General features: G+C 46.3%; 1 protein-coding gene across 1 annotated transcript in view; it reads left to right on the forward strand.

The window, feature by feature from the left end:
- Positions 1-26,418, forward strand: part of thbs4a (thrombospondin 4a) — a 135,116-nt gene that overhangs the window by 17,238 nt on the left and 91,460 nt on the right. Inside the window, exons 4-5 of the mRNA XM_048528285.2 lie at positions 23,278-23,380; positions 25,510-25,592. Of these exons, the coding sequence (XP_048384242.1) occupies positions 23,278-23,380; positions 25,510-25,592 (186 nt within the window). The remainder of the gene's footprint in view (positions 1-23,277; positions 23,381-25,509; positions 25,593-26,418) is intronic.

A 26,418-nucleotide genomic window follows, 5' to 3' on the forward strand; every position in this document is an offset into this window, starting at 1 on the left:
TCAACTACTGCCTGATGTTTTTTCCTTGTTGACGGCTGGTTTACATCTGGATGTGTTTGCCCATTTTCTGCATTCAGCAACTGTGTCCTAGATTTGTGCCATGTCAGAGATGCTCTCAAATTACAAAGTAGTAGACAATTCTTGAAATCGCATGTCCCAAGCTGAAACACGGCATTTCCCATTTTTATGAGGATAGGTGTGTGTTTGGATCAAGACTTCTGCTTGTGTGGTTAATAGAGGCAACTGGCCATGTAAATCTTCAGCTGCCTCCCCTGAAGAGGAATTTGGATAGCCTTGGAACGTGAATCCCGGTGTGCAGAGTAGACCCAGTAGGAGCAAATCAGAAGTTGGTGCATTTCTTTCATTATTCAATGAGCCCCTTTGAAGACATTAGGTGCACCTTTGGGTCTGGCCTCAGGTCAGTTGTTGAGTGCAAGGCCTGAGATTCCATGTGGTGAAGGTCAAATGCCATTGGGGTAAGCCAAGTCCCTTTTAGGTCAATTTAGAAATTATTAAAAGTAGGTGTCAATTTGTGTAAAACATACATACATTCATTAGTGCTGTGCACATTGGAATTGTTAATAGACCTGTGGAAATTAACTGCCAGAAGCAAGCGTCTGTCAAAGAGACCTATTAAAAGCATCAAGATGGCCTCTCAAAGAGAGCTGTCTAGAGGCCATTGTACTGCATCTATGTTTTGTCCACGCACTCAAATTGTCTAAATCATCTTGAAGCCTCCTTACATCCTCCGCATAACCCCATCCAGTTTTATGTTATCAGCAATTGAAATGTTGCATTTGATTTTATTAACTTCAGCCCCAGCGCTGACTCCCTGAGGTTGGTCTCTTCACCCAGATGGCCTTGGTGTCTGGCAGCCTCTTCAGTTCTCCTAGAGTTGCCTGCCCTGAATTCTAATGCAGCCAATTGAGTTATTCCCATCAATGAAGAGAGAAAACTGTCAGATCTGCTGGCTTTCAAACCTCAGTCCAAGCACCATCTCTAGAGCTTTACAAACCCAAATTCTCACCCAATCGCCACCCAGAATTTGGGAACCCTCATAGAGTCAGAGTCAATGGAGGTCTACTGCATGGGAACAGGCAATTTGGTCCAACATGCCCACGCTGCCCAGTTTTCACATTTAAACTAGTCCCATTTGCCCGCATTTGGTCCATATGCCTCCACACCTATCCCATCCATGACCTGTCCACATGTTTCTTAAATGACAAAATTATAGTTACTTCCACCACTATTTCCAGCACTGTTCCAGACAATTCTCCACCCTCTGTGTGAAAAAAATTGCTCCTTTGGATCCTTTTTCAATCTCTTCCCTTTCACCTTAACCCTATGCCCTCTCGTTTTAGACTCCAGTACCATGGGGAAAAACTGTTGGCTTCTACCTTCTCTAAACCAGTTGGGTTTCCTCAAGGTGACCATCACTGAACACTGAATGGAGAGCGCTATCCATGGTTGTCAAGGTCATCTTGGCTCTTAACCTTCTGCAATGACTTCCTTCGAGATTGCAACAGCTTGTGGCAGTAGCAGATCTCGATTGCTGTGTGGAACTCTAAATGGGAAATGCCTGAGTTTCTTTACACCAGCACCTGTAGCATTTTCCCAAGTTAGAGGAGGGAGTGTTAGGCTTCCCACAGATTCCAGGGAGCCCTGTGAGCTCCATTTTCAGTATATAATCTTTATGATTGGAGAGGGATCTCACTCCACTAATGTTGTCTTTGTTGGCGATCGCAGGCTGCATATCTTGCAGGCCTATGTCTGACGTCAGAGGGCTCCTGACACATCCTAGGATTATACTATGAATGTAAAAGTCGAAGGGGCGTCCACTCATTAATATTTCAAGGCTGCTGGATTTCAAGCCATCACTGTGGAAATTGGAGTTCAAAACATGTCAAATGCACACTCTGAGATGCACAATAAGAAATTAATGTACACATAAACAAGGAAGGCTGATTTTTCTAATGTGTGCAAGGTTTCCCCGCCACCTGACTATATGCATAAAATGACTCCTGTGACACATGCTAAAATCATAGCATGTTTAACGTTTAAAATCCTGATGAATCCCTGTTTCCATAGCAATCTTATCCCACGAAGTAAAAGATATTAATCATTGGGTAACATTCAGTGATTCAATTAAGAACTCTGTCTTCACACAAATTAAACGGAATGGCCGGGATTCTGTGGGAGAGGCATCTACAACATTTGTTGGGATGAGGGAATTGCTGCACCCTTATCATTCACTGTGCCCGTTCCCCTGTCAGTGGCAGCCCAGATGGCTGGGAGTAGTAAGGGTGAGAATGATTTTAGGTGCGCTGGGAATTGGAGACTGAACTGCATAAACTATGACTGCATTGGTTGTTTTGCTGAGCTGCTGTAGCAACCAGACACACTGGTGGCCAATGTTAATGCTGCTGATAGCTCGTCCTCTGGAGGTCCAGCTTGTTGTAAGCAGTTACTAGTTAGGGTGAAGGCACCTCTGGCCATTTCAGTGGCTGTGCCAAGCTCTGAGTCTTCAGCCTCGTCTCAAGAGGCAGCATCTGTGAGGAGCCTGATAGTTTGTTTGGGATAACAACTCCAGAGAGGACTGACACAAGATAATCAACAGCAGGCAAGAAACAGAAAAACTATAAGTTCTGAAATAGATTCTTGATGAGGAGGGGAATCAAGGATGAGGGGAAGAATACAAGAATATGGATGTGGGAATGTTGAATCAGTCATGATCCTGTTGAATGGTGGGGCAGGTTTGAGGGGCCAAATGACCTCCTCCTCTTGTTCTTGTTTTATATGGGCTTGTCTTTTTCTGACAGCAAGCACACAATCCTGTGATTTTCATATTCATTACACTATCCCAAGAGTATTCTGTTGTCTATTTTCTTCCAGTTATACATTCTACCTGGTGCTGTATTCCTTACTCGTCGGGCACCTTATCCAGCTGCAACCCAACTGAACTGGCACACTCCCTACTCATCTAGTGTCACGCTGGTGGCCAGTTTGAACGTGACTTAATATGTATCCTGGCACTCAACCCTCCTGACATTCTGACACGCATCCCCTGTCTCACTTTTCAGCCCCGCCTCCTCCCTCTCATTCCACCTACTGACCCTCCCTCCCAGCTACCAAATGGATTCACCCCTCCCATTGACCAACCAGGTTGTACCAACTACCGGTGTCCACCAATCTGCGACCACCCTGCTCCCCGCTAATCCAATCCTGAAGAAGGGTAATACCCAAAATGTTGACTTTTCCTTTCCTCCAGGTGCTGTCTGGCTTGCTGTGTTTTTCCAGCCTCCCATATGTCCACCTGATGGTGTACTTACCTGCTACCCTCCTCTCTCAATGTTCTAACGTCACACTTATGTACTTATCATTCAATTGCAACTGTCAAAGTTGCTGTTGGAACCTTTGAGTGTCAGAAAACGGTGGCTGACTGCTATGAAGAGGGGACATGGTTTGCCTTGTTCTGATAATTTGGTGCTTTGAAAGTGCTGTCAGAATAGAAATGCTGCTTTCCATTTCTGAGGGAGCCCTGAGTTGTAACCCCTGTCAGAAATGTAGGGCTCCCTTCCCCCGGCTTTAGAAAAAAAAACGAAGGGGCAGTGTGGCAAATTGTGTGAGATTGCCACTCCTTGGAAAACTCGGCAAAGTTTTATGTTTGCTAATGTTCCACCTTGAAGCATTTCAATTCTCATCCAAGCCCCAATGTTAGACATCTAACAGAAGGCAATAGAGGTATTGACACCAGTGAAAAAGGCAGACCTGTGTGTCTTTAGAGTGTTTGTGAAATGTGAACCTAGATCAATGGAATGAAATCATCAAGGGACAACTTGTCGATGTATAAGAGAAAGGAGCTAATGTCCGATCTGTGGGGTCTCCAGAGGTGATGCTGCAGATGTGAGAGGAACATGATAGACATGCTTTAACAATATCAGGACAGCATGATGGCTCATTTGTTCGCCAAGTTTGATTCCAGCCTTGGGTAACTGTATGCTGTTTGCACATTCTCTCCACATCGGGCCATGGGTTTCTTCTAGGTGGTCTGGTTTCTTTCCACAGACCAAAGATGTGCAGGTTAGATAGATGGCCATGCTAAATTGCCCATAGTGTTCAGGGACATGTGGGCTAAATGGGTTAGCTGTGGGAAATGCAGGGTTATAGAGATAGCCCGGGCCTGGGTGGGAAGCTCTTCGGAGAGGTGGTGTGGACTCCGGGCCGAATGGCCTGCTGTAGGGATTCTATGATTCCAGGTAGAAAACATCTTAGACAAGTTAAGTCCCACTATATTAGCCTCAGTGCAGAGAGGGTGTTGGAAGAGGACAAATAGTGCAAAAGGGTTGAGGAAGAATAATGCAACATGGTCATAGTGACTAGATTGAAATCATGGTAGAATGTGCCAATTTTGACCATGAAGTTGTTTGAAGATTAGTCCCTTGATGGACTTGGCCGCTGTCAGTGCTCGCATACTGATGTCCTTCTAGTTGCCTGATACAATGATAATTTATAGTAAAATACCAAAAAAAGATCATAAGTAGCATTTAGTGCTATAATAGTCAAATTAATAAAGCTGCTCATCAGTCATGTTACGTATGTCCCTAATAGCATTGTGCAAATCCTGGTGATCTTTTAATGTTGTATCGATGATTGGTCCATTATCTACCATACCCAGCCCTGTTTCTGTCAAGACCCTGTCTTTTAACACTTCGAAAGTGGATTGACTTCCTCAGTTTGGCATCCACCAGTGATCATATTCTTTGTATGGGGAAGGTGTAGGTTAGCATGGTTATGCATCACTGTCAGATGTATGTGCAGAAGTTTGCATTTCAATGCTATTAGGGACATACGTAACATGACTGATGAGCAGCTTTATTAATTTGACTATTATTTGTATATATATATTTAATACAGGGATGTATTTGTATATATATATTTAATACAGGGATGCTTGAATCTAGGTGTCCCTAATTGATCAATGGACAGGATGAGAAACTATGATTGCATTTTTATGAAAACATCTCAGTATTGCATCATGTATGACATCAGCATTGATGTAACTGCGCAACTCAGCCTCTCTTCAATCATTTCGGGGAAATAGACCTTGATCACATTTGTGCCAGAACCTCTTAAAGATCACAACTGCTGGGATTAAGCTGTTCTTTCTAGTCTGTCCAGCTAATGTTTAATATTAAACATAGAACTATACATCAAAGGAATAGGTCCTTTGGCCCACAATGTTGTGCGAAACATGACACCAAATGAAACTAATTCTTTCTGCCTGCTATCGGTCCATATCCCTCCATTCCTTGCATATTCATGTGCTTATCTAAAAGTCCTTTAATATCCCTTGTCGTATCTGCCTCTAGCACCACCCCTGGCAGTGATTTCCAGAATTCTGTCACTTTGTGTGAAAAAAACTTCTCCTCACGTTTCCTTTGAACTTTCTCCCTCTCACCCCAAATACACAGGCCCCTCCCCCTAGTATGAGACATTCCAACTCTGAGGAAAATGATTCTGATTGTCAACCCTATCTATGCACCTTAAAATTTTATAGACTTTTATCAGGTCTCCCTTCAGTCTTCACCACTCGAGAGAAACCAGCTTGAGTTTTTCTAGCCTCTCCTTGTAGCTCATACCCTCTAATCCAGGCAACACCCTGGAAAACCTCTTCTGTACCCTCCCCAAAGCCTCCACATCCTTCCTGTAATGTGGCAACCAGAATTGAACACAATATTCTAAGTGTGGCCTAACCAAAGTCTTCTAAAGCAGCAAACATGACATCCTGCCTCTTGTACTCAATTCCCTGACAAATAAAGACAAGTGCGCCGTATGCCTTCTTTATAATGCTATCTACTTGTATAGTCACTTTCAGGGAACAATGGTCTTGAAATCCAAGGTCCTTCTGTACATCAGCGCTGTTCAGGGTCCTGCTATTAACTGTCTACTTTTCCTTAATATTCGAACTCCCAAAGTGCAACACCTCGCACTTACCTGGATTAAACTCCATCTGCCATTTCTCCACCCATATCTGCAACTGATCCATGATCTATCCCTGTATTCTTTGACAACCTTCTATACTATCCACAACTCCAACAATCATTGTATCATCTACAAACTCACGAACCCACCCATTTACAATTTCTTTTAAGTCATATCCAGCTGAAAAGCACCCTTCCACCACTACCACCTGTATTGTGTGGGCAAGCCAATTCTGAATCCACATGGCCAAGTCACTGTGGATCCCAGGTATCTTAATTTTCTGGATGAGCCTATCATGAGGGACCTTTTCGAAAGCCTTACAAAAACCCATGTAAAAAGCATCCACTGCTCTACCTTTATTAATTAACTTTGTCACCTCCTGGAAACATGCAATCAGGTTAGTAAGGCATAACCTGCCCCACACAAAGCCATGCTGACTGTTCCTAATTAGGCCATGCTTTTCCAATGGTGCATAAATCAAATCCCTAAGTATTGTCTCCAATAGCTTCCCAACCACCAATGTGAGACTCACTGGTTTGTAATTTTCCAGATTATCCTTAGTTCCCTGTTTGAACAGAGGAACAACATTAGCTACTCATCAGTCCTCCCAGACCTTTCCAGTGGTGAGCGAGGATACAAAGGTCTTGTTCAAGGCCCAAGCAATCTCCTCTCTTGCCTCTCACAAAAATCTGGGGCAGATACCATTGTGCCCTATGGACTTACCTACCTCAATGTGCAAGAGATTCAACACCACTCTTTTCTTGATCTCAAAATGCTGTAGCATATTTGCATGCTCCACACAAATTTCACTACCCTCCATATCCTTTTCCTGGATGAATACCAATGCAAAGTACTCATTTAGGATCACTCCCAGATTCTCTGCCTCCAGCTCAAGCTCCCTCCTTTATCCTTGAAAGCCCCACCCTCTCCCTAGTTATCATCTTGTTGTCTTTTGTAGCTTTTAGAAATGTGTAGATCAGTGTCGGTGTGGGTTTCCTCTGGCACTCCAGTTTCCCCCCATAGTGAAAAGATGTGCAGATTAGGTGGGCTGGCCATGCTAAATTGCCCTTAGTGTCCAGGAATATGTGAGCTAGGTGGATTAGTCATGGGAAATGCAGGGTTACAGGGATGGGTGGATTTAGGTGGGATACCCTTCGGGGGGCTCAGTGAGGACTCAATGGCCTGTTTCCACACTGTCAGGATTCTATAATTCTATTTGTGATCTCTTGTTGAGAGCTTCTGGTCAGTGCCAAGGGGAGAAATCTGGTGATTTCCATACATTTCTTCCCTTAGTCCTCCCCACTACCCTTTTGTTAAACCTACCCCCTCACTTCCTTCACTATTATCAACACTGCTCCAAATATCCCTCCAATCCCTGATGGGAGTTCACAAGATTTTTTGGAGGCCTATTCTTTGATTTTCAGGGCTTAATTTTTCAACCTCACCAGCTCATTTTTGCAACTCTACAGTAACAACACCTTCCGGGGATGTTTTAACATATAAGGTATTTGTCATCATCCATAAACTGAAATAGAATATCCTCAATAATTATTAACTCTCAATTAAACCTAAAGTCACAACATGCAATTAAAACATTTAACTTGTTTGACCCCACTGTATTTAAATTGGCCCAAGACAATAACATAAGCCAGCAATGTAAGCTTTTTTTAAAATAACTGTCACAAACCTACGCACAAAAAGCCATCACTCTGAAAGCACCTTCCACAACATGTTGAGGTTAAAGGTAATACATATCCATTATCTATCCTCAAACCTGGAAACTTTATTAAGGTCATTACTACTTTTGCCATTTTCAGAGTTAAATTTAACAGGGGAGGCAATGGCCTCTTGGCATTGCCACTGGGCAAGTAATCTAATGGCCCAGGTAATATCCTCAGGACTTGGCTTTGAATTGCACAAAGGCAAATGTTGGACTTCAAATTCAATAAAAAGCTGAAATTAAGTGTCTATTGGCTGATTGTGGGAAAAGCCCATCTAGTTCATGAATGCCTTTAACAAAGGTAACTACTATTCTGAGGAAGAGTCACCAGACCCAAAACGTTAACTCTGATTTGTTTTCTTCACAGATGCTGCCAGACCTACTGAGCTTTTCCAGCAACTTTGGCTTTTGTTCCTGATTTACAGCATCTGCAGTTTTTTTTCCAGATTTTAACTACAGTCTTTCCCTGGTCTGGCCTATATGTGACTGCAGACCCATTGACATGTGACAATGTGGTTGATTCTTAACTGTTTTGTGGGCAATTAGGGTTGAGCAATAAATGTTGGCCTAGCCAGTGATGCCCCATTCCATGAATTGATTAAAAACCCTGACACAGCGTTCATTGCAAAAGCATTCATTACATTCTTCTCCCATGGGTTTAGTAGTTCCTGAACATATGCAGCCTTAATCTAGAGTCTGTATTCATTCAGAAGGAATTCAGCTACCTTTCCTCTCTGTCCCTGACCAAACCCCTGCTGCTCCCATTTCTCATACCCCTGACAAATTTCTGCTAGATCAGCTGTTAATGTTACCAATTTTAAATCTGAAATAGATAAATATTTGTTCACAAAAGTATTAAGGGATGGCATTTGGAATTAGGCCAAAGATAAGCTATGTTCCCATTGAATGATGGAATAGGCTCAAGGGCTGAATGGCCTACTTCTATGTAGCCTCCCCTTCTCTTCTATTTTCACTCTCATTTTTTTACCCCAACCCCCTCTCTCTAACTCTCCCTCCTCCATCTCTTTGTCTCCCTCTCAACCCCCACTCTCCCTCCCTCCCTCCCTCCTTCCCTCTCAACCTCTCATTTCACCCCCTCCTTCTCTCTTTCAGCTCAGAGCCAGCCACCGTAAATGACTCCTCATGGCACCCTGATCCTCCGACTCATGGTCCTGGAGACCATAGGGAGCACAGAGAGAGGACCAACCTGTGCTTGAAGGAGCAGCTCCTCAGAGAATCTCTTTATGAACTCTCGCTGTGCTCTGACTGAATTTCCCCATGTGCTCTGCTGTTTATGAGGGCCAGGCCACCACAACCATACCCCTACCCTCAACCTCCTCCCCTGCCTCTCTGTCTCTGTCTCTGTCTCTGTCTCACACACACACACACACACACACACACACCCGTGGCACCTGCATGTGCATGTATGTATATAAACGCACGTGCTCACCTCCACCACATCCCCCCCCCAACACACAGTGTGATTACACTCTGTGCAGCTGCCCTCTACCATTACTGAGCATTCTTTCTCACATGTGAAGAGTCGGAGGAAGAGAATGCAGTCCCCTCTCTTTACATTGCTCATGTGTCAATAAGCTAATCATCTCCTAGCCTCTTTACAATTGTAGGTGGCCCAGAGACTCGGCCCTGTGTTGGAAAACTGGCCGTTGAGCGCTCATTTACCCACTATTCCTATTGTCTTAAAGGTAAAGTCGCTATCGTCTTAACAGATCTTAGGGCCACTTTCCCATTAGGGAGAGGAGACTGGTAATGGTTTAACCTGAGCAAGGGGAGAGGTTAAGAAGGAGGGACCTTCACAGTTATCCCAGTTGCTCTGGGAATTGAGGCCACACTGTTGGTGTCTGTCTGCCTCACAAGCAGCCGTCTGTACTGTCTTTGACCATGGGAAGTGAACTTTCCTTGTTTGGAACTTTCAGATTTCTGATCAGCAGGACTGGATGAAATATCCTGTCATCATATCCAGATTAAGTGTCTCATTTCCTGCTTATTAAATAGACAGTTTCCTATGTGAATATTCTGATTGGGCATTTTACTTTACAGCTGGCAGTAAATTCAGCTGCAATTTATTTGAACAAGGTGATTCTCCTTGTGGGCAGTAATCAGGAGTAATTACTGCTTGAAACATGACTACAGAGTAGGAATGGCTGGAAGTTGGAAACAGATTCCTAATGTTCCTTATTTTTAATAGGTCATAAATAGCAATATGCGACATGAATAATAATTCACCGACTACCATTTCCAGATGATAGATTGGGATTGGAAACATGTGAAATGACAGTGCAAAAAGATCATAGCACAGTCAAGCAGTTTAGAAAGACTGAAGCATGCTAGCTAAGTTTGAGATAATAGCCTGTTCATTATTCAGCTCAGGCACTCAAAGCGACAGTGCCCTGTTAACAGCGTCACTGAACTTTCAAAAGTCCTTAGAGATAATGGGAACTGCAGATGCTGGAGAATTCCAAGATAATAAAATGTGAGGCTGGATGAACACAGCAGGCCAAGCAGCATCTCAGGAGCACAAAAGCTGACGTTTCGGGCCTAGACCCTTCATCAGAGAGGGGGATGGGGAGAGGGAACTGGAATAAATAGGGAGAGGGGGGGAGGCGGACCGAAGATGGAGAGTAAAGAAGATAGGTGGGGAGGAGAGTATAGGTGGGGAGGTAGGGAGGGGTTAGGTCAGTCCAGGGAAGACGGACAGGTCAAGGAGGTGGGATGAGGTTAGTAGGTAGATGGGGGTGCGGCTTGGGGTGGGAGGAAGGGATGGGTGAGAGGAAGAACTGGTTAGGGAGGCAGAGACAGGTTGGACTGGTTTTGGGATGCAGTGGGTGGGGGGGGAGAGCTGGGCTGGTTGTGTGGTGCAGTGGGGGGAGGGGACGAACTGGGCTGGTTTAGGGATGCGGTGGGGGAAGGGGAGATTTTGAAACTGGTGAAGTCCACATTGATACCATATGGCTGCAGGGTTCCCAGGCGGAATATGAGTTGCTGTTCCTGCAACCTTCGGGTGGCATCATTGTGGCAGTGCAGGAGGCCCATGATGGACGTGTCATCTAGAGAATGGGAGGGGGAGTGGAAATGGTTTGCGACTGGGAGGTGCAGTTGTTTGTTGCGAACTGAGCGGAGGTGTCCTCCACTCAGTTCGCAACAAACAACTGCACCTCCCAGTCGCAAACCATTTCCACTCCCCCTCCCATTCTCTAGATGACACGTCCATCATGGGCCTCCTGCACTGCCACAATGATGCCACCCGAAGGTTGCAGGAACAGCAACTCATATTCCGCCTGGGAACCCTGCAGCCATATGGTATCAATGTGGACTTCACCAGTTTCAAAATCTCCCCTTCCCCTACTGCATCCCTAAACCAGCCCAGTTCGTCCCCTCCCCCCACTGCACCACACAACCAGCCCAGCTCTCCCCCCCCACCCACTGCATCCCAAAACCAGTCCAACCTGTCTCTGCCTCCCTAACCCGTTCTTCCTCTCACCCATCCCTTCCTCACACCCCAAGCCGCACCCCCATCTACCTACTAACCTCATCCCACCTCCTTGACCTGTCCGCCTTCCCTGGACTGACCTATCCCCTCCCTACCTCCCCACCTATACTCTCTCCACCTATCTTCTTTACTCTCCATCTTCGGTCCGCCTCCCCCTCTCTCCCTATTTATTCCAGTTCCCTCTCCCCATCCCCCTCTCTGATGAAGGGTCTAGGCCTGAAACGTCAGCTTTTGTGCTCCTGAGATGCTGCTTGGCCTGCTGTGTTCATCCAGCCTCACATTTTATTATCTTATTTCAAAAGTCCTTTATGCTTTTGGAGTTGTGCCAAAGTTGTTTTACTCTATTGAATCGTAATTTCAAGTACAAGTGGTGACTCCCCTCACTCATTCCATGCCTGCTAAGGTTGAATTTTGTGGGGGACGTGTGGAGTCTTGTTAACCCACTTCTGTGATCTGTCTCACATATTAAAGGAGGCTGTAAGGTGTCAGACAGTTCACCTGCCCTGAGGGTTATTCAGGCCCCTATGTAAGGACTTCATTCTGCCTCTGCCAAAATGTTTAGTCCATGAGAGGGTGATGGAGGCCAAAGCAAGCGACCCAGCAGCTTTCACTGCACGTACTACTAACAGGAAGGAAGAGTTATAGAATCAATACAGTATAAATGAGGCCCTCGGCCCATCGAGTTTGTGCCAATTGAACTGTTCTAAATTTAAACTAGACCCATAGCCCTGAATTTAGGGCATCTCAAGTACATTTTAAAGGTTATGAGGTTTCCTGCCTTAACTATCATCCCAGGCATTGCATTCTAGAATTTCTGAATGAAAAATGTTTTTTTCAAATCCCTTCCAAAGGTCCTAATATTCAACTTAAAATTATGTCCCCTTGTTTGCCCTTCAACTAAGGGGAAAAGCTGCTTCTTATCCACCATATCCATGCTGCTGAAAATATTATACACTTCAATCAGGTCTGCTCTCAGCCTACTCCGCCAATTACTAAGCCAAAGTACTATTCGTATTACAGCACTAGAGGAGACCATAAGCCCATCATATTCACACCAAATAACAAAGATCTGACAACACATTTCCCATCTCCAGCATTTGACCCATAGCTCTGGAGGCTATGGCAATGCAAGTGAATATCTAAATGCTGCTTAAATATTGCAAACGTTTCTGACTCAAACACTCATTCAGACATGAACATCAACTAGCCACAAAACGACATGACCCACTATCACTCGTATCCTTACATACAGATGAGGAAGGACACTACTTTGATTGGGACAACACATCCATCCTAGAATAGGCCAAACAGAGACACACACGAGAATTCCTAGAAGCATGGCATTCCAACCGGAACTCTATCAACAAACACATTGATTTGGAGCCAATCTAACATCCCCTGAGAAAAAGAACAGGAAATGACATCACCAACGCAGGAAATGATGTCACCAACCCAAGGAAACCTAAACAGATAAATAGAAAGCAGGACATAATACCAGTGCTTCATCGGAGGCTCACTGTTGAACTCAGTGAACCAGCTTACATCCGGAACAAAATAAAGACCCATTCTTTTGTGGACCGAGAGGAGGAGAGCGTGACTGTGTTGGAGGTGGAAGGAAGACGTCGGGTTGGCTGTGCACCCTTGCAACTGGTGGATCTTAACGCTGGCTTCGGCCTAATGCTGGTTCAGGTGAGCAGCCAACCTGCAACGATGGCGGCAGCAAGTGCTTGTGCCCCAGGTCATGGGGTCTGGAACACCATCCGTGTTTCCGTGAAGAAGGTGGATGAAGGTGCACCTATGGACCGCACCTTCTTCGTGAAGAGGGTCCTGTTGGACTGTTGTGGGTTCGCTGCTGCGGACATTTACTGCCTGCAGGATTTCCCCGGAGGAGGTTTTTACGATGTGACCTTCCGGAGTGCCAAGCTTTGCGAGCGCTTCCTGGAGGTTTTCAAGGAGAAAGGAGGTGAGGGCCCCCTCTCTGTACTGACCGCTGTTTGTGATGCCAGCGCAGAGGAGCCGTATGGTGACTGTACACATGTACAACCCGCATGTGCCAGCAGCTGATGTCCTGACCTTCCTTGGAAGGTACGTGAAGGTGGAAGGGGACCTAACCGACATCATGGGCCCCTTTGGCATCTGGACCAGTAAGAGGCAGGTCAAGGTGACGCTGAGGATGGGCGCGGACGGGAACCTCGTACACCCACCGTCCAGCTTTGTGATCGGCGGGAGCAAGGGCTACCTGACCTACGCAGGGCAACCTAAAGTCTGCCATGCCTGTGGTAGGTCAGGTCACGTGGCGGTTGACTACGAAGCCACCATCTGCAGGAACTGCAGGGAGGAGGGACACCTTGCAAAGGATTGCCCACAAGAGAAAAGCTTCAACCTTTGCGGGGAAGCAGGCCACCTCTATAGGGCATGTCCACAGCGGGGGATCACCTACGCCCAGGTCGCCGGCAGGGGCAATGCGGGGCCAGCCCCCCTGGAGGAGAGGAAGGCACCAGTGCCCTGCAAGGACCCCACTAATGTGCAGGAGGGCCAGGTCATGCAGGAGGGCCCAGCCCCACAGGATGGACCCGAGGCCAGCAAAGCGCCCCTGCAGGCTCTGCTCCCCGACCCCCGACAACCCGTAGTCGATGGGGGCGGTGACAGGTGACCCAGGGGAGTGGATGATGGTCCGGAAAGTGAGGAGGAAGGCGCGCCAGCGGGCACAGGCACCGCAACCATCAGGTGGGAAGAGGCAGCTACAGGGGGGCTGTAAGAGATCCTCTGACGAGGGAGATTTGGAGGAGGTCCGCCCAAAGCAGAAGCTAAAGATCTCAAGGGAGAAGGAAAGCAGCACCCCACTTCCAGGAAACGAGAGGCGTCCTGCGGCTCCCTCCTACACCCAGCCACGTGCCGCTGGAGCCCTGGAGGGCCCCCTGGAACTTCCAGGTTGAAGGAGGAAACAGCGCGTCCCCAGCCTGACCCAGAGCTGGACTCTCCTGCCTCCGTACCCCCGATGGGGGGGATGCCACCTGGAAGGCAGCACGGACGGTTTCCTCAGCCCGGAGAGCGTCCAGCAGTTAGCCCGGGCAATGGGCATGAAGGGACAGATGGAGGGGCTGGACCTTGGACTTCGGGAGGATACTGCGGTCACTGTCCACAATGGGGGTACGAGTTGCGAGCATTAATGCGCGCAGCATCAAGACCAACGCAAGATGTGTGTCCACGTTGGCCTACCTGACCACCGTCAAGGCGGACCTCCTGTTTCTGCAGGAGTGCGGGATACCGCACCTCGGCAGGTACGGGAAACGGTCCGGCACCTGGACCTGTGGGCCTTCGATCTGGTCGGGGGGGGTAACGACTGTCACTCCTCGGGCCTGGCTATTCTGCTGCGGGGGCGCGCAACTTCACCATCTCTCAAGTTCAGGAGGTGGTGGGGTGGGCGCCTCCTAGTGGCTGACATCACCTACAGGAACGCTCCCCTGAGGCTGATCAACGTGTACGCCCCAGCGGTACGGAGTGACCAGTTGGCCGTCCTGCAGCGGCTTCCACCCCTGCTGGCTACGTCCAGGCCGGTCATCCTAGGCAGAGATTTCAACTGCATCATCGATGCAGATGGAAGATCCGGCGTGGGGACAGCGGGTGGGGGGAGTCAACTGGACGTCACGTCCAGATTCCTGATGGGCATGGTGAAGGACGCCAAGCTGCTCGACGTCTTCAGCACCCCTGCAGACGGAGCGCAGCGGAGATACACCTGCTCGCGGCCAGACGGGGCTATTCGCTCAAGGATAGACTTCCTGTTTGTGTCACGGGCGTTCTCGGTCAGGTCCACCGGCATCGAGCCGGTGTTCTTCTCTGACCACTGCCTCCTGCTGGCCGACTGTCACTTACAGGACGACCAGCCGGCCGGCAAGGGGACGTGGAAGCTCGACACAACTCTGTTGACCCCAGAGAATGTCGAGGAGCTTAAGAGGGAGTACGCCAGTTGGAGAACCATGAAGCCCCTCTTTGAGTCTCCGGGCGACCGGTGGGAGATGGTGAAGGAGAACATCAAGAGTTTCTTTGTCCTCGAGGGTGTTCGGAAGGCGAGAGAGAGGCGAGGAAAGCTGTTGCAACTCCAGAAAAGGGTGCAGAACCTGCTCCTTCTGCAGTTGATGGGGGTCGATGTCACGGAGGACCTCCGCGAGGTGAGGGGCCAGCAAGCCTTGCTCTTCGCCGCGGAGGCCTCCAGGATAATCTTCCGGTTTAGGGTCTGCTCCGTGGAGCAGGACGAGATGTGCTCGCGTTTCCTCTTTCAGACGGTGCACAAAGAGAGCTCTGTGCTTAGCCAGCTGAAGGAGGATGACGGCTCGCTGACATCGTCTCGGCCCGACATTTCGAGGATCAGCAGATCCTTCTATGCCGGACTGTATGATGCGAAGCCCACGGACAGCACAGCCTCCGAGTCGTTCCTGTCGTCTATCACACAGGTCTTAGACGACGACACGAGGGAGTGGCTGGACCAGTCGATATCCCTGGATGAGCTGACCAGAGCCCTCAAGTCCTTGGAGAGGAATAGGACTCCTGGGAGCGATGGCTTACTGGTTGAGCTGTATTCCGCTCTGTGGGACCTGGTCGGCCACGACCTGCTGGAGGTGTACAATAGTGCGCTTTGGGCAGGGGAAATGTGCAAGTCCATGAGGAAGGGTATCATCCTCCTCATTTACAAGAGGAAAGGGGAGAGGGAAGAAATTAAGAAATGGCGTCCCATTTCACTATTGAACGTGGACTGCAAAATCCTGGCCAAGGTCATAGCCAACCGGGTCAGGTCTGTCCTGGAGTCGGTGATTCACCCTGACCAAACCTGTGCTGGGCAGGAAGATCGCTGAGAGCCTCGTGCTCATCAGGGATACGATCGCCTATATGCAGGACAGGCAGGTGGACACCTGTCTTGTCAGCCTGGACCAGGAGAAGGCCTTCGACAGGGTCTCTCATGCTTACATGAGGGACGTCCTCTCCAAATTGGGGTTCGGGGAGGGCATCCGCAATTGGATCCGGCTGCTCTACACCAACATCGTTAGCGCAGTCTCGATCAACGGGTGGGAATCAGACAGTTTTCCCGTCAGATCTGGAGTCAGACAGGGCTGCCCGCTCTCTCCTGCCTTGTTCGTGTGCTGTGTGGAGCCCTTCGTCGCATCCATCAGGAAGGACGTGACCCTGAAGGGCGTGGCTATCCCAGGCAGCGGAGGCATTCAGGTCAAGACCTCCCTGTACATGGACGACGTCGCCATCTTCTGCACCGATCGTCGGTCGGTGAGTAGGCTGTTGGACATCTGCGGCCAGTTTGAACTGGCCTCGGGTGCCAAAGTCAATAGGGGTAAGAGCAAGACCATGTTCTTCGGGAACTGGGACGACCGCTCCTTCATCCCCTTCACCGTCAGGACAGACTACCTGAAGGTGCTGGGTGTTTGGTTCAGCGGAGCTGGGACGTGCACTAAGACTTGGGAGGAGCGTATCACCAAACTGAAGCAGAAGCTGGGCAGGTGGACGCTCCAGTCCCCCTCCATCGCGGGTAAGAATCTGGTTGTCAGGTGCGAGGGGCTTTCGGTACTGTCGTATGTGGCACAGGCCTGGCCTATTCCCTGGACCTGCGCTGCTGCGGTCACCTGGGCCATCTTCCACTTCATTTGGGGGTCGAGGATGGACCGGGTCCACAGGGACACCATGTACAAAGACCTGGGAAATGGGGGAAAGGGCGTACCGGACGCCACCCTCGCCCTGATGGCTACCTTTTGTGTGTGGCTGCATCAAGCTGTGCGTAGATCCTCAGTACGCAAACTCCAAGTGTCACTACTTACTGAGGTTCTACCTGTCCCCGGTGTTGCGAAGGATGGGCCTGGCCTTGTTGCCGCGGAACACTCCGAGTAGTTGGACCGTCCTGTACCACCTGTCCTTCGTGGAGAAATTTTTGAAAGGAAACACCTTTGACCACAAGGCTGTCAGGCAGTGGTCAGCACGTAGTATCCTCAGGACCCTTCGGGAAAAGGAGAGGGTGGATCCCGTCGTGTGGTTCCCCACGCAGACTGCCAAAGTCGTTTGGCAGAATGCCTCACGCCAGAACTTTCAAACAAGCACAAGGACATTGCTTGGCTGGCGGTGAGAGGGGCTCTGCCAGTGAGATCCTTTATGCATGCCCGGAATCTCTGTGCCACCGCACACTGCCCTAGAGGCGGCTGCGGGGCGGATGAGACTGTTGATCACCTCCTTCTGGAGTGTGCCTATGCACAGGAGATCTGGAGGGGATGCAGTGGTATTTGTCGAGGTTTGTCTCGAGCAGCTCCGTGACGCACGACTCCGTGCTCTACGGGCTGTTTCCCGGGACGCACACCGAGACCAACATCAACTGCGCCTGGAGGACCATCAATGCGGTGAAAGACGCTCTTTGGTCTGCCCGCAACTTGCTGGTCTGCCAGCTGAAAGAACTAACCGCGACCGAGTGTTGCAGACTGGCACACTCCAAGGTCCAGGACTACGTGCTGAGGGACACGCTAAAGCTTGGGGCAGCCGCCGCCAAGGCGCGGTGGGGAAAGACCACGGTATGAAACCCTTCGTCCAGAATTGAAAAAAGGACCCTGTCTGGTAACTGGGCCCAGCTGGCGCCTTCCCCAACTGGCAGGGGGCCAACTGGGGCTGTGCGGGGTGATGACTGCCGGGGTGTTTTCTTTGTTTTGTTTTTTTTTCTTCTTTGTTTGTTTTTTTTCCTTTAGTTGGTGTATGTACCCCCGGGTAACCCGGAGCGGCTTGCATGACTGGGTAGGTGTATAAATCTGTTTTATTTTTTGTACATCTAATGAATAAAGTATATTTTTTCAAATTTAAAAAAAAGTGATGAAACGTCTGAAAACTAACCTTCCAGCTCAGCGAGCAAACTCACATCCAGAACCTCAACCTGAGCTACAAATCTTCTCAACTCACTCATTCAGACAATAGGCTCCAGGCTCCCACTACTCTGTGGGCAGGAAATCTTTGTCCTCAACTCTCCTCTTACCTTCTACTTTTTACCTTAAATCCAAGCTTTCTTTCCTAGTAAACACCTTAACTCTAAAGATAGTGCCTTGAGATAGCAAGAACTGCAGAATCTGGAGTCAATGATAACACGGTTGTGGAGCTGGAGGAGTACAGCAGGCCAGGCAGCATAGGAGGAGCAGGAAAGTTGACATTTTGGTTTTGGACCTCTCTATGCCGCTCATAATCTTATAAACCACAATGAGAACCCCTTTCAACTTTCACCCTTCCAAGGAAAACAACATCAATTTATCCAACCGTTCTTCATAGCTCACCTCAGGAACTATCCTGGTAAATCTCCTCTGTAATGTCTTTAGAGCAACCACTAGAGTACACCTTATTTGGCCTCACCATCAAAAATGTTACTCCCCAACTTCTCCTATCCCTCATGGACTCTCTGATTTGTCCCCACCCCCTGGTCCTCTCCCCTGCCTCACCTCACTGGAATCTACCATCTGTGCCATCCCAAAAGCCACACTTACACAAGACAAGGAGACATCTACACTTCTTCAGGACTTGCTAGTAATCCAAATGAATACTACTCTCTTCTGGTGCTGCTGGGACTACAGCTGCTGGTCTATGAGATTGTCGGGCAGTCGCTCTTCCAAACTGGGACCCACCTGTCACTATGGAACAGAAGTCTCACTCTAATCCAACCATGGTCACCTCCAGCATATTATTGCCATGAAGCAGCCAAATTCCATGTCACAAGATGCTGATTGACTGACCTTTAGCTCAGAGGAGATAACCCAAACCCCATAACGTCCAACCCAAAGAAATTTCTGATTCCCAATCATCTACAAAGTGAGAGCCTGGGAGCTGCTGAGGTTTTGAACAGTGCTTTATCAATGCAAGTCTTTACTTCATTCTTTTCCATTTGACCAAGCTATTGAAGAAAACCATTGGCATAGGCTTGAATCAGGATATATTGATGTGCCGGGGAGGAACAGGGAAACTGGAGACAGAAATGGGTAGAATATTACAGTCCTTCGCCGCTTTCTCATAGTTGTCAGGGTGTCTGACAGAATCGGTAACTATGTATGAAGCCCCAATAATGACAATCATTTCAGATGATGAAGCATAAAATAAAGTACCATTTTAAAAAAAAACATATTTAAATCAATTTCTCATAGAATGATCTTTTGTAAAACTGTGACAAACATAGTTTTCATGCATTATGGAGAAATCTACAATATAGCACTGCACTTTTACTTGCTGCCACCAGGGGATGGCATTGCCTCAATTTCCTGTGGCACATTCAAGGGAAATGATATCACTGCAAACCCCTCTTTCCCTGATTGCTGCCAGACCTCCAGGATTCTATCTAAAACAGATCTAGTCTTTTCTGGGAAACAAAAGAGCAAGATTTGGTGGAGGTGCAGCAAAGCTTGGGAAGGGGATGTTTAGGTGGTATTATTGCTAGACCTATTCATTCAGAGACGAGGGAAATGTTCTGGGGGATTCAGGTTCAAATCTGGCCATAGCTGATGGTGTAATTCAAAATCAGTTTAAATAAAAATCTGGAATTAAGTGTCTAATGATGACCATAGACCTGTTGACAGTTGTTGGGGAAAGCGTATCTGGTTCACTAATGCCTTTAGGGAAGCAAGCTGCTGCCCTTACCTGGCCTGGCCTACCTGTGACTCCAAACCCACAATACTATTGTTGACTTTTAATTGCCCTCTGCGTAATTAGAAATGGGCAATAAATGCTGACTTAGCCATTGGCACTCACATCTGTGAATGAATAAAAGAAATTAAAGCACAGTAGCAACAAGCTACTTGTGAAGAAAAGGTAGATTGGATGGAATTAAAATACGTTCTTTCCAAGGGGACTGAGCAGGCAAACAAATCAGAGCTTCCTGGATGGTGGAAGTTATAGTGAATGAAGTGTGCTTAACAGATTGTCAGATCGAGAATACAACAGAAAACCAGGGTAAATATAAAAGTTTCAGGGGGATTTGTAAAAGTAGAGAGAGAATGAGAAGACACTAGCAGCTAGCACAAAATGGAATTCTGAAAATCCTCTACAAGCGTATAAATGATAAAAGGATCACTTGGGCCAGTTAGGGATTATGAAGGGGATTTATGCTTGACATAAGAAGATATGGCTGAAGCACTAAAGGAAAGCTTTCAGTCTCTCATTATGAAGGAACAAGATGTTGCCCAGGTCTTGGTGAAAGATGAACTACAACAGACATTTGAAGAGTTTTAAATTGGTATAGAGGAGCTATCGGGCATGCTGCCTGTAGTTAAAATTTATAAGGCACCTAGACCAGATGAAATGCATCTGAAGATATTGGGGGGAGTGAGGGTAGAAATTTCGGAGGCACTGACCACAATTTTCCAATCTCCCTAATACTCAAGAATGGTGTCAGAAGACTGGAAAATTGCAATTGTTACAGCCTTGTTAGAAGAAGGGCCTGTCAATTTAACTTAGGCCCTCAGGAAGTTTTCAAAACAAAATCACCAGTCATTTGTGTAAGTGTTAGATATAAGATGTGCCATCACTGGCTTGTTAATGATAAATCATGTTTAAGTAACTTGCTGGAGTTCTTTTGATGACAGAGCAGTAGAATTCGATGAGGGTTTTTTTATATATTCACCCATGGGTTTTGGATGTCACTGGCTGGGCTAACATTTATTCCTATCCCTAGTTGCCCGTGAAAAGGTGGTAGTGATCTGCCTTCTTGAGCCACTGCAGTCCATATACTTCGGGAGAGCCTTAATGCCTCTAGGGACAGAAGTGCAGGATTTTGACCAAAAGACAGTGAAGGAACAGTAATGTACTTCCAAGTCAGGATGGCAAATGGCTTGGAGGGGAACTTGTTACTGATGGTATTCCAGGTATCTGGTGCACTCGTCCTTCTAGATGGAAGTGATTGTGCATTTCGAAGGTGCTGTATAAGGAGCCTCAGTGAACTTCTGCAGTGCATCTTGTAGATGGTACACACTGCTGCTAATGAGCATGTACTGAGCAATAATGCTGTTGATATCTGTACAGATTTCCAAAAGGCTACGTGATTGCAACTCTAAGTGTGTATCAAGAAACAGGGACTATCATTTGATGGATGGTTGTTGGATTGGAGGAAGTTTTACAGTGGAGGTACCCAACAGTTAGTGTAAAGAGCTCTGTCCTTGCTGATTATCATAGACCTGTTGTGTAGAGCATAATTCAAAATTTGTAGATAGTACAAATTTTGGAATATTGTGGAGGATAGTAGAAAACTTTAAAAGGTTAACAGCAAGATAGTGAAATGTATGAACAGCTGATACATGCCATATAGCACATGGAAGTAACGTGATTAATTTGTATAGAAGAATGCAGTGAGACAATATGAAATAAGAAGTACCAATCTGAAAGGGGTGTAGCAACATAGATGTGCCCATAAATCACTGGAAATGGTAAGACTCGTTAAGAGAGCATTTAGTTAAGCTTACAGCTAGGCTTTAACAAATAGGGCATAGAGAAGAAATTGTGGGGTTCCTGGCTGATATATTGCATCATTGTTAGCCATGGCTGAGATCCCAGAATACTGGAGGGTAGCAAATGTGCTGTTACTCATGAACAGCTGCAAAGAAAAACCTGGGAATTATAGACCAGTAAGCTTAATATCTGTGATGGGTAAGTTACTTGAGAGGATTTTGAGGGATAAGATATACGTACATTTGGAAAGTCATTTCAGGACCCCTCGGCATCCTATACGTTTCAATCAAATCAGATTTTGTTCATTTAAACTCCAGTGGACACAGCCTTAATCTATCCACCCTTTCCTCACAATGGGTCCTGGTGGATGACCTGTAGTTTCCTACTTTCTGTCTCACTCACTCTTTGAGTAGAGGAGTCACATTTTCTAGTTTCCAATTTAAAGGACTCTTCCTTGATTGTGGAGAATTTTGCAAAATTAAACCAGTGCATCAATTAACACACTAGCCACTTCTTTTAAGATCGCAGGATGATGTGTCCCCGGTATGGGGTGATTGTTTTAAAAGCAGAGGTTGATTCGGGGGATCTGTGCATGTTGAAATTTAGAAGATTGAGAGGCGACCTTATTGATACATACAAGAATCTTAGTGGGATTTACAGGGTAGATGCAGAGAAATTGTTTCCCCTTGTGGAAAAATCTAGGACCAGAAGGGCAAACCTCACGATTAAGATGGAGATGAGAATGAATTTCCTCTCCCCGAGAATGATGAATCTGTAGAATCTATGGAGGCTGGGTCAGAAAGTATATTCAAGGCTGAGATAGATGTTTAATCTGTAAAGGGATTGAAGGTACAGAGATAAAGGAGAGAAGTGGAGTTGAGGATTATCAAATCAGCCAACGTATTATTGAATGACAGAGCAGTCTCACAGCAGAAGTTGATCACTGAATGTGCTCAAGCCTCATTTAGAGAGAATTTTGATTAGAGAGGGAGCATTGAGTTGAGGGGTAGAGGCAGTAGAGGAGTTAAAAGCATCCCATTTAGTGGTGGAGCAGATTAGAAGAGCTGAACGGCCAACTGCTGCTTCTAATTCCTGTGTTTTTATGCCAAGATTCTGTTCTCTGGAAATTGTCTGCAGATTTGCCTTCATTTTGTCACCTCCCTGTTTAGTCTCTCGAACCTACTCAAAATGATAAAAATCAGCCACATCCTCCCACGTAACCAACACTTCCATTACTCCCCTCCTGCCTTCATTGCTTTGTCTTTGAGGCAGACACTTTTATTATAAAGCAAGTGAGAACTGGCTCAGAGATGCATTTTATTGGAGCTGCTTTGACTCTCGGACCATTTAAGTTCATCCTTTATCCACTATGTTGATCTCAAGCCCAATGGAATTCATTGTGTAATAGAGTGCAGGAGAAGGCTAGGCAGCTTATCCTGTCTGTGTCAGTGCAATTCGCCCCACTGTACCCATTGCTCACTCACTTTAGCCCCTGCAAGGACTTTTATTGTACGCTCCTTAAAATTCCTTTATTTCATGTAATGAACTGATTGTAGAGATGCATCGATCACTCGAAAATAATATAACTGTAGATTCTACTTTTTTCTTGTAGGATGCTGTTGAGGAGATGAAATTTGTCCTTGGAGGCCCTATCTCTAAAGTGGCAGCCCTTCAGGATTGCATGTTGCAACAAAGTGATTCTGCTGGCATTGCTGGTAAGTTGGTAACAGCATGATATCTACAAGCAGCAGGACTTTCATACCATCTAGCGGAACAGAGAAACATGGACGATTGTTTCTGTGCTGGCTGAGAAAGTCAATCAGTCTAATCCTACTTGCAGCTTTTGATCTGTAAGGTGTAGGTTACAGAACCCCAAGTGTACATCCAGGTGTTTTTATAAACGTACTGAAGGGATATATCTCTACCATTAGAGATGTTGCGAAATATTGGTAGCTCGGGTAAATTGTTTGGCTGTTGGTTTGTTCGCCGAGCTTGGCGAACAAACCAACATATCTCTACCATCTTTTCAGTTAATGTATTCCAAACCCCACCAAACCCTGATGAGAAAATGACTCAATTCCCCTCTAAACCTTATACCAGTAAGTTGAAAGCCACTGGAAACAGAAATAAATTCTTCAAGTCCATTCTATTCAAGAATTTCTGATTTACAGCAAACACAGTTCTTTTCATTTCCTTTCTATTAAGGTCTGGGATCATTATCTCAGTTGGCTAGATCAGTGATCTCTTTCTCAAACTCTCTCTTCACCTGAGGTACAGTGACCCTCATATTAAACCACCATCAGCTGTCTCTCTGTGTCTCTCTCACTCTCACTCTCTCTCAGAAAGCCCTATGATTTGGTAAGATGCTGGTGACTTTTATTTATGCACCCAATTAAATTTTCCATCAGTCTTCTTTGTTCGAAAAGAAACAATTCTAGCCTATCCAATATTTCCTCTAACTGTTTTCAGTCCTGGAACCATCTTCTTAAATCTGCTTTGAATCCTCCCGAGTCCTGTCATGTTCTTTCTGTAATGCGCTTATTAGAACTATGAACTGTGCTGTAACTGCGGTCTAACTTTTTATTTGAGTTATAACATAATCTCCCTGCTGATACATTTCAACTCTCAGCTAATTAAGGAAAGTATGTGTTCTTTACCTTAACTGTCTATCTTGCTATTTTTAGAGCCCTGTGTACACTAAGGTTTCTCCATTACCCTATATTTTTCAAAGCCCTACTATTCACTATGTATTCCCTTGCTCTCCTTGTCCTCCACAATGCATTACCTTACACTTCTGCAGATTGTATAAAATTCCACTTGCTATTTTTCTGGCCATCTGAACAGTCAGTTGATATAGTGTAGTGTGCAGCATCCTCATCATCATCTAATTTTATATGATCTGTGAATGTCTTAAGTATGACCTATATCTAAGTCATTAATGTACATCCTATTTAGTAGAATGCCTGGTATTGATCCCTGTGGAGCACCTCTGGAGACAGTTTTCCAGTCAAAAACCCACATATCAACCCTAACCATTTACTTCCTGTCTGTCTTGGATCCCACTTTGCACACTGTCAGGCTGACCTTCTTGCTAGTTTATATATCATTCTTAAAGCCAAATCCTCTAATAACTTCTATCTAAGGCAGTACTGTGAATTATAAAGGCTACGTATAATCTTTTCCCCAGATTTGTACTCCAGTTGTGATGCTTTGGTCATTGAATGTCCAACATAAAAAAAGGAAGAAAGTGTTTTGTGGTAAGATAAATCCTCACCACTGCTCATAGTGTTGCGTGAGCTATCTGGGTGATTTGCTCCCAACATCCTGATTTATTTTCTCAAAGTGACCTACAGGCCTTGCTTGGTCTAATATAGTCAAAGGAAATCACTCAGTGCTCTAACAAAAAGGAATTTGGTCTTCATCAAAATATACTTTATTTCATGATAACAACTAGGTACAAGTCGTACTGGTAACTTGCCCATGGGCTTCCCACTAGCCTTCCAGGGCCAGGACCCTGTCTGCTGTCATTAGCAGCATGGCCAGTCATTAATTAGCCATCTCCTTCACAATGGAACGACATGCTGATGGAAACATTGTGTGGACTCAAGGCTCAGAATCAATTCTGATGCTGGGCTCCCAAAATTAAACTTCAGCTGTTTCTTTCTATGGAAAGTTGCCGAGGGAATATCAGACAGCTTATTTATTAAAAATAAGATGATGCTGGAAATACTTTGAGGAAATTGAATGTAATGAGGAGATTTCAATCCGATTTCTATCATCTGAACTTGTCTTTATAATCCAGAACTATATCAACCCAAGGTAACCAAATCTCTTTATGTTGCAGGTGACACTGGAAGACTCTTAGTCACCCAAATGACGCAACTCAATCAACTGCTTGCAGAAATGAAACAGCTTCTCAGGCAGCAGGTAATACAAAATCCATGCTCTGAAAGCCGAATTAAGAGATATCATTCGATATTGTGGGTCTAAAGATCTGTAGAGGAGCACTTGCCAATGTAAGTGCTGGGCTGTGCTAACTGGTGATCTTCACGCCTCATCTTAGCAAACTTAACAGCATTAGTCAAGGTGGAGAACGACATCTGTACCTGGGTGCCCTTGGAGAGGGACACATGGGTGTTGATTGGTACTCTTGAAGCTTTTTGGGATAGGTGGACATTATTTCCCCTTCCCAAGAAGTCATGATTTAGCTCCCCAAGATTTTCCCTTGTTATCTGATTGTTGTTGCCATGCTCCTGTTGGACAGATATTGTTTTGTGGAGACAGACAGCAGGAACTGCCAATGCTGGAGAATCTGAGATAACGAGGTGTAGAGCTGGATGATCACAGCAGGCCAAGCAGCATCAGAGGAGCAGGAAAGCTTTCGGGTCGGGACCCTTCTACAGAAAATATTGTTTTACGTTTTGTTTTTAAATATTAATATTAGAACGGCATGGTCGCCTATGAGATATGGTTTGCAAATCTATATTCCACAGATGGTTCCTGCAACATGACCGCCCACCCACCGGTCAGCACTTTCACTTACTGTGTTTGTGCAGCCATGCAAACAGAATTTGAGGGGGCTGTGCACTTAAACAAATCGCCCACACTGTCCAAAAAAAACGTTAGAGAGTACATAAATTGCCCAGTGGACCCAGCTATAGTTACAGGAAGAGCAAGCGGTAGATCTGTGGAGAACTCGAAACAAGTATCTTGTTAGGTTACTGATTCAAATGTTCATTTATTTCTCTAACTT

Source organism: Stegostoma tigrinum, chromosome 3, assembly GCF_030684315.1.
Source record: "Stegostoma tigrinum isolate sSteTig4 chromosome 3, sSteTig4.hap1, whole genome shotgun sequence".
NCBI lineage: Eukaryota > Metazoa > Chordata > Chondrichthyes > Orectolobiformes > Stegostomatidae > Stegostoma > Stegostoma tigrinum.